The sequence below is a fragment of the Oncorhynchus kisutch genome, linkage group LG22 (assembly GCF_002021735.2).
Source record: "Oncorhynchus kisutch isolate 150728-3 linkage group LG22, Okis_V2, whole genome shotgun sequence".
Lineage (NCBI taxonomy): Eukaryota > Metazoa > Chordata > Actinopteri > Salmoniformes > Salmonidae > Oncorhynchus > Oncorhynchus kisutch.
Genome location: NC_034195.2, coordinates 5,492,243 through 5,501,141, shown reverse-complemented (window position 1 = coordinate 5,501,141; position 8,899 = coordinate 5,492,243). Strand labels below are relative to the sequence as shown.

General features: G+C 43.3%; 1 protein-coding gene across 4 annotated transcripts in view; it reads right to left on the bottom strand.

Annotated features, from left to right (window-relative positions):
• Positions 1-8,675, bottom strand: part of LOC109867581 (alpha-ketoglutarate-dependent dioxygenase alkB homolog 3) — a 16,229-nt gene extending 7,554 nt beyond the window's left edge. Inside the window, exons 1-8 of one of the 4 annotated variants that reach the window (XM_020456811.2) lie at positions 8,584-8,675; positions 8,064-8,175; positions 7,699-7,802; positions 7,483-7,517; positions 7,312-7,359; positions 6,942-7,045; positions 597-685; positions 1-164 (exon numbers count right to left, since the gene is read on the bottom strand). The exon at positions 1-164 is cut by the window's left edge and continues 46 nt beyond it. In XM_020456811.2, the coding sequence (XP_020312400.1) occupies positions 1-164; positions 597-685; positions 6,942-7,045; positions 7,312-7,359; positions 7,483-7,517; positions 7,699-7,802; positions 8,064-8,139 (620 nt within the window). In that variant the 5' untranslated portion in view covers positions 8,140-8,175; positions 8,584-8,675. Of the gene's footprint in view, positions 165-596; positions 686-6,941; positions 7,046-7,311; positions 7,360-7,482; positions 7,518-7,698; positions 7,803-8,063; positions 8,176-8,561 lie in introns of all 4 variants that reach the window. The other 3 variants (XM_020456813.2, XM_020456812.2, XM_020456814.2) reach the window with 3 other exon arrangements.
• Between the last annotated feature and the right edge of the window lie 224 nt (positions 8,676-8,899).

Sequence of the window (8,899 nt, the reverse complement as noted above, 5' to 3'; positions counted from 1 at the left end):
CTGAGGGAGGCGATGGTGGGCCGGGTGCCCAGCGCGGCCTCGTCGTCACTGTGCCAGCCGATGCTGTCTTTGCAGTTCCTATACAGGTTACACATCAGCGAATTGAAATGGTGGCCACTCGCCTTCTCTACGGCGCAGCGCAGGGTGACCAGCAGCGGGTGCCACTGAGAGAGAGAGAGAGAGAGAGAGAGAGGGAGAGAAGGGCGAAGAGGGAGAACGAGGTTATGCACCGCGGCTCATGTTAGATGTTAATAGTGCCCTTTTTTCAACAGTGTTTCACCATGTTCACTGATTATTTATATGCTTAGCATTTCTTAGGGAGGTAGTAGGGGATAGGGAATAAGTATATAGATAAGCTGCTGTTGTGTGAGCAGTACTAGTGTACACATTGGCAGAGGAGAGTAAAAAGGAGGAACAAGAAGAGTGAGGTAGAGCTAACGCAAGAGTCCGAGAGAAATGGTAAAGAGCAAAAGTGGTTGAGGTGAAGGGGAAATACATGAGGAAATGGTCAAATCTCTTTTACAAGCAGGCACAACGCTCATTCAATTCAGCTCCACTTTTCCCGTCATGCAGCAGGAGGTGCGGATATACCATACCTGTGCGTTGGCCTCCAGAGTAGAGTGGGCGTACGTGTAAGGGAGTTCTCCATACCAGCAGGTTAACCTGGGCTCCTCGTAGGCCTCACCTATACAACACAGTGACAATGCAGTTACACTGCATGAATAACCTGTGTTCTTGAATAGACCCTAGTGATAGAAGCACATTTTCTGTACATACTGAGGTGCAGGCGCGCACGCACGCACACACACACACAAAACCACTTACTGTAGTGCATGTACATTGCACACACACAGAAATTAGTTGACTCAATAGAGCTGGGCGGTCAGGGCCAAGTGAAACATCTCTAAACTGGTACTGTATTTGCGTCAAGGCAATTTGACAAAAATGAGAAATCATGACTAGTTGGAGCTCTGTCAGGGACAAGAATAAATAGTGTAGTGATATAAAGTTTAATACCTATGGACAGTAAACAACAAAACAGTGTATTTTCAGGTCCCAGTAATGTCATTGTAAATGGTGATGTATACATAGATATATACAGCACCAGTCAAAAGTTGACACCTACTCATTCCATTGCTGGTTGAGAGAATGCCAAGAGTGTGCAAAGCTGTCATCAAGGCAAAGGGTGGCTACTTTGAAGGATCTCAAATATAAAATATATTTTGATTTGTTTAACACGTTTTTGGTTACCACATTATTCCATATGTTGTTTCATCATTTTGATGTCTTCACTATTATTCTACAATGTAGAAAATAGTAAAAATAAAGAAAAAATCTTGAATGAGTAGGTGTCCAAACTTGTGACTGATACTGTGTGTGTGTGTTTCTTGAGAAATTACCAAAAAAAACATAATTTGCATCCATATTTGGCAGTGTGTGAGCGAAGTAATGTGGTCATTGTTCTCAGTGCCTTCCACTGTTTTGTTTTACTCCAAGGGAGACATTTTCATAAACTATTCTGTACCATGAAATAGCCACCCCAAATGTGGTAAATCTGTAGTTCCCAGGTCATCTTTATAAAACCTTGCTCCATCGCTTTCTTCTATGGAAGCAAGGACTGATACATTTCTCAAAGAGCTCCATTTGGGCATTTCATAAAAGAAAACAGTCACAAAGCCAAAACGCTGTCCCACTGGTCCTCGAGTTGAGACTTCACAGTTCATACATTAGGCCCAAAGCAAATATTTAGACATGACTTCATTTATTATCGCTAAAAACAAAACCTTTCACTGTACCCATAAAAAAAGATGATATCAGGACAAGGATAAACAAAACTCTAGTCGGTCATGGGCTGCAACCCAAATGGCTCCCTATTCCGTTCACAGTGTACTACTTTTGACCAGGGCCCATATGGTTCCAGTAGCAGTGTGTGGTTAAAGTCATTCGGGAAGCCAAGCCAGGAGAAAAAGCCATATTACAACCAGTGTGTTGTGATAACTGCGTTGTTTGCTCTATTACCTGTTAGTTTATACACCACCGTGATATTTCCTGAACAAAAATATGAATGCAACTTCAAATCAAAGTTTATTTGTCACGTGCGCCGAATACAACAGGTGTAGACCTTACAGTCAAATGCTTACTTACAGGCTCTAAACAATAGTGCGGAGACAAAAAAATGTGTGTGTGTGTGTGTGTGTGTAGGTAAGTAAAGAAATAAAACAACAGTAAAAAGACATTTGAAAAAAAAAGTAGCAAGGCTATATAGACACCTGTTAGTCAGGCTTATTGAGGTAGTATGTACAGTGCCTTGCGAAAGTATTCGGCCCCCTTGAACTTTGCGACCTTTTTGCGAACAGTCTATGACTGGGTTGGCTGGGGTCTTTGACAATTTTTAGGGCCTTCCCCTGACACCGCCTGGTGTAGAGGTCCTGGATGGCAGGCAGATTTGCCCCAGTGATGTACTGGGCAGTACACACTACCCTCTGAAGAGCCTTGTGGTCGGAGGCCGAGCAATTGCCGTACCAAGCAGTGATTCAACCAGTCAGGACGCTCTCAATGTTGCAGCTGTAGAACCTTTTGAGGATCTCAGGACCCATGCCAAATCCTTTTAGTTTCCTGAGGGGGAATAGGCTTTGTCGTGCCCTCTTCACGACTGTCTTGGTGTGTTTGGACCAATCTAGTTTGTTGTTGATGTGGATACCAAGCTCTCAACGTGCTCCACTACAGCCCCGTCGATGAGAATGGGGACGTGCTCGGTGCTCCTTTTCCTGTAGTCCACAATCATCTCCTTAGTCTTGATTACAATGAGGGATAGGTTGTAATTCTGGCACCACCCGGTGGCACTATCCTTGTCCTCCCTATAGGCTGTCTCGTCGTTGTCGGTGATCAGGCCTACCACTGTTGTGTCGTCAGCAAACTTAATGATGGTGTTGGAGTTGTGCCTGGCCATGCAGTCGTGTGTGAACAGGGAGTACAGGAGTGGACTGAGCACGCACCCCTGGGGAGCTCCAGTGTTGAGGATCAGCGTGGCAGATGTGTTGCTACCTACCCTCACCACCTGGGGGTGGCCTGTCAAGAAGTCCAGGATCCAGTTGCAGAGGGAGGTGTTTAGTCCCAGGATCCTTAGCTTGGTGATGAGCTTTGAGGATACTATGGTGTTGAACGCTGAGCTGTAGTCAATGAACAGCATTCTCACATCGGTGTTCCTTTTGACCAGGTGGGAAAAGGTAGTGCGGAGTGCAATAGAGATTGCATCATCTGTAGATCTGTTTGGGCGGTATGCAAATTGGAGTGGGTCTAGGTTTTCTGGGATAATGGTATTGATGTGAGTACCAGCCTTTCAAAGCACTTCATGGCTACGGACGTGAGTGCTACGGGTCTATAGTCATTTAGGTAGGTTGCCTTTGTGTTCTTGGGCACAGGGACTATGGTGGTCTGCTTGAAGCCTGTTGGTATTACAGACTCAATCAGGGACATGTTGAAAATGTCAATGAAGACACCTGCCAGTTGGTCAGCACATGCCTGGAGCACACGTCCTGGTAATCCGTCTGGCCCCGCAGCCTTGTGTATTAGTCTTACGTCAGCCAGGTAGAGCGTGATCACACAGTCATCCGGAACAGCTGATGCTCTCATGCATGCCTCAACAATTTCAATGATTTTACTGAGTTACAATTCATACAAGAAAAAGTCAATACATTTTAATTAATTAATTAAGCCCTAATCTATGGATTTCACATGACTGGGCAGGGGGCATGCCAATTCCATGCTCCCTCAAAACTTGAGACATCTGTGGCATTGTGTTGTGACAAAATTGCACATTTTAGAGTGGCCTTTTATTGTCCCCAGCACAAGGTGCACCTGTGCAATGATCATGCCGTTCAATCAGCTTCTTGATATGCCACACCTGTCAGGTGGTTGGATTATCTTGGCAAAGGAGAAATGCTCACTAACAGGGATAAACAAATTTGTGCACAACATTTTTGAGAAATAAGCTTTTGGAACTTTTTATTTCAGTTCATGAAACATGGCACCAACACTTTACATGTTGCGTTTAGATTTTTGTTCAGTATAAGTGTAACCGGTGTAAAGTGGCTAACTAGTTAGCAGTGCGCCCAAGTAGTGTTTCAATTGGTGACGTTACTCGCTCTGAGTCCTTGAAGTAGTCGTTTCCCTTGCTCGGCAAGGACCGCGGCTTTTGTGGAGCGATAGGTAACGATGCTTCGCGGGAGGCAGTTGAGGATGTGAGCAAATGGTCCCTGGTTCAAGCCCAGGCTGGGGCGAGGAGCGGGACGGAAGCAACATTGTTACATAAGGGCGAGACAACTAGAAGACAGTCACAGTAGGCAGAATAAATTCAACCACACGCTTGTTTCATCACAAAACCTGAGCGCAACATCTATCCGGTGAAGTCCACAAATGACTACATCCTAAACAACTATTGATTTAGAACCATTGTAGAATTACTGCAAGTCACACAAAAAAACAGGACTGCTGCCGCAAACGTCTTTCCTCACCATTTCAACATCATCCAATCACCTGTGCTTAGTCTAATACCGTGACAACTTTAAAGATACAAAAAAAAAATTTGTCTAATCAACTTAAGCTAATTATCATGTGGCTTTCCATAATACCGTTTTCAAATAAAATCTGTGCGCACGTGCATGTATGCATTCAAGTGGACAAAAATATATGTCACCCTACTTGTAGACTGAGGAATGCCATTGTCCTCTCTTTCAAGTTAGCAAAACGGTCTATGACTCTGTATAGAGTAGCCTACACGAGTTTCGTTTTTGTTGACCTAGACTACGCTACTTAGCTAAAAGGCTTTGACGATGAGCCAACCAGTTAATGTGAGCCTACAATGTACATCTAGCTACATATTGAACTTCCATCCTCTCAGGGTAGGGGCAGATTTTAGCTAGCTAGCTAGCCACCGGAGGACGACACAATGAGATGCAACACTTCACGTTGTTTCTGTCAATGACGTTTTACTTTTTATGTGATTGGTGTGAAGCCAAATCCATACTGGCTTCCCTTGATACTTTCTTTTGGTGCACTCAGTTTTGAGCTCACTCAGTTAATCTCAACACTGATTGTCTTTTCTTTTATATTTTGTTTTTATCAAGGGAGGCCAAATGCTCACTGGCTTCCATTGCTATTGAATTTAAAGCTATGGGCAGCAACAATGTCATACTCTTTTTGACCAGACAGCATCAGATAGATGGACTACACATACTGAGACAGAAGGGCGCCGTTTCGCTCACTGAAGTTTTCTACATTCAGCCACTTGCGAATTGAAGGTCAATTATGAAACACAGAGCAACTTAATAAATTATTTTATACATTATTTCTTGGTCAAATTTTGGGAAAAGCCTGGCTTCCCTTGGCATCCTAGCAAAAAGGCTTGCAGATGGCAAGAGTCATTTCCATCATACCATCCAAAAGCATTGTATGCAGCCAGCAATACACTCGTATCCCCGTGGACCAATTCGTACCGTAAACATTTCCTCCTTAACTAGATTTAATGGCGAGAAGGCAGTTATAACAAACAGGGAAAATCTGCATAACTTTCTTTATGAAACACAATTTTCCACCATCACAGAAAATTACATGGCAATTTCCACCAAAATGCCTTGGAGTGCTAGTACCGGATGTTGCTTATCACATTCAGCCAATCAAGTTGCAGCAGTCTGTTGTTTACCCCTGGCTGTACACAGGGCGCAACATCGGGATGTAGCATTAGCCACTAGCAAGGTGGCGGCAAATTGTGTTTAATAAAGAAAGTATGCATATTTTCCAAATTCTTCTCGCCATTAACTCTAGTTAAGGAGGAAATCAACACCTTGGCAGCCTGACTGGAGAATGTTTTAGGATACAAATGTATTGCCAGCTGCATACAATGTGTTTGGACGGTAAGACAAAACCCTCAATACCAGATCAATATCGCTATCTGCCAGCCTTTGGATTATTGGCATCCATGAATACACGCCACTAAGGCTCTGGTCAAAAGTATTGCACTCTTTAGGGAATAGGGTGCTATTTGGAACACAACCGTAGTCATGTAGAGCCTATTTAGAGTCTTGCTTGAGTAGGAAAAAGTGAGTCAATGTGCAGAAAGTCTATAAAGAGGAGTGGGTGTATGTGTGTAGTATGTGTCCATATAGTGTGTGTGTGTGTGTGTGTGTGTGTGTGTGTGTGTGTGTGTGTGTGTGTGTGTGTGTGTAGTATGTGTGTGCAAATAGTGTGTGTGTGTGTGTGTGTGCATATAGTGTGTGTGTGTGTGTATGTAACAGTAGCACCCCCTCTATTTCCTCTTGAACCTAGATGTCACAATTGACTCGTGTTGACACAATGTGAGGGGCAGTGGCTGGGCCATGTTCTTCCTACATATGCTTGTTGGGCTTAATGGTTTTGAGTCATGCGCCTCCTTCGCGTTGTTGTCGTCTGCTACTGTGTCTTGCTCAATGATGGAACGTGGCTGGATTCAATCCAACAGAGAGACCAATAGGGAATCTGATGCAACTTCATTCAGGGCTGGGTTCCAATTCCACTTAAATGGTCCTTCCTTGTCTCTTTTCCTTCTGTGACATATGGTTGGAGAAGACATGTCCTGATCCAGTCCTTCCGTCATGTGGTGAAAATGGAAAGGAACGGTGGGTAAAGGCGGCTATGTAGATAACTATAGTTTTGGTAGGGCACTGAATAGCACGTTAGCTTGAGAATAGGACGTGTTGTCGAGATTGAATCCCGGATCAGCAGTACAGGGATGGTCGATCTTACATTGATACCAAACGTTCCATGACAATAACATTCTAATTGGGAGAAACTTCCAATGCCAACATGGCACCCATAAAAATAAAATATGTAGTTTGCTCACATCTATAGGCTGAGTGTACAGTATTGGTTGTGGTCTATCCTTGGGGACATGATTGTCGACCTACCTTGTCTGTAGTTAGTCTTTTGAGACCAAGGCAGCTCTGCTAACAGTTTACTGAAGGCCCAGTCAGCCTCCTCTGGTGGTAGGAACCCATGGATCAGCCTCAGTCTGAGGGGGGTAGAGAATTGTTGAATGGGGAAGCATACGGGTTAAGCGGGTGGAAGGCAGTAGCTGACTGAGATTCTGGGTTGTGTTCAGTAGACACAAATGAAAGGAAACAGTTCGAAATGGAGAGGTATTGTCTGAACCAAAAATTTAAAAAGCACATTTAGATGTTCCATTGTGAAGCATTTTGCTACGGTGTTCCCCTGTTGTCATTTATATGGTTGACCCAATGTCTATTTGACCTTCTTGTGCATTAGATTAGAACTCACCTTGACACTCCTGATGGACCATGGCTGATCTCATAATCACCCCCCATTCTGTGGAACAGGAGCATGTGTAAAGAATTGTTGTTATATTTCCACTAGGCGTAACCATTTTTCATTTGGGGTTGTTTTAATGACGTAGAGTAGAGAAGATGACTGTTTGATCAAGTCACTCACTCCATCACCTTCTCCGTAGGGACATCTCTGACTGGCTGAGCAAGGGAAAGAAAGAAAGAAGGGAAATGTATTAGTTGATCCTTGTCAGCCCAAGGCCGATTTAATCTCTCGTCAATGGCAACACCTCAAATCAAAAACTTCTTCTCTCGGAAAAGATCTATTTATTAATACAATTAACACAATAAAGTCCAATACTCCTTTTTTTTTTTTTTTTACCTTAGCGGGCTGTTGATACTCAAACATCCGCTGTCCCACTCCCCAACCAGCAGGTGGTGGATTGGCACTTGGTATCACAACAGTGCTGGAATTGGGAATTGCTCCTGCCAAAGAAAATGTATATCCCTCCATATGACCATTTAAAAACATGTATATTACCATGGATGTAAGTCTCAAATGACAGTAGGAGAGTTGGACTTGTTTTCACAAAGTGTCTCAGAGTAGGAGAGCCGCCCCACCACCCATATAATCTTTCTTAATCATTAACATCTGAAAGGTAAAAACTGATCCTAGCCCAGCCTATTCCGAATCGCTTTGTGAATATGGGCCCTGGTCTAATTTAGTCTGCATGGCAGAGAGAAAACCTGTTGGACGTGGTTGTTTGGGCAGTGGTTTGGCCCAAGAGCCCTGGACCCTTGCACGCTGACGTTTATCCGACATCACATCGAGATGAGGACACCGATTGGAGATCTGAAACTGGTTGAAACAAGCAGTCACATTTAGTTCGCATATACTGCCACCCAGAGGCCAACTTTGTGTAACAACATCAAACTGCATGTTCTCTGAAGCCAGCAAGCTGGTTGTGCTTAAATGCATTTCAAAAGCCATGTAGAATTCTGTTCCAATAACACAATTTATAATAAAAAGGCATAGCACAAATTACATGATTTTATCAGCCACCAAGCTAACGGTACAATATAGCAAGCTAAGCGAATAGCACGGTGGCTAGCATTGTGGCAACCCATTTGGAGTCCATAGCTTGGTAACGTTACTTATAGTGCTAATTTACAACTTGAGTGAAATGTATCACTAGATCAGTACATGGACTATGGTCTCCAAGATATTTTGGTGTTAAATCTCACCTTCTTGCTTGTTGTTACTTACCAACAGGATTAGAACAATTTAAAAGCTAGCTATCCACATATCAAATTTGACAGCTCTATCCTGTGTTACTCGAAAAAAAATCCCCCTGAAACTTCATCAAAATTTAAGGGTTCCTATTTAGTTATGCAATCCTAAACGGTCTAACAATTGTACAGTGTAGTCCCAAAATAAGTAGTATTATCTATTTCAAGCTGCAAATGTTATATCATATATATCACATGTATATATTAGTGCACATTTAACCCCATGTCTTGTGTCATCAACCTTTTCCCCATCTGAATGTGACGTTGCGAGGCTGTTGCTCAGTAGGTTGGTT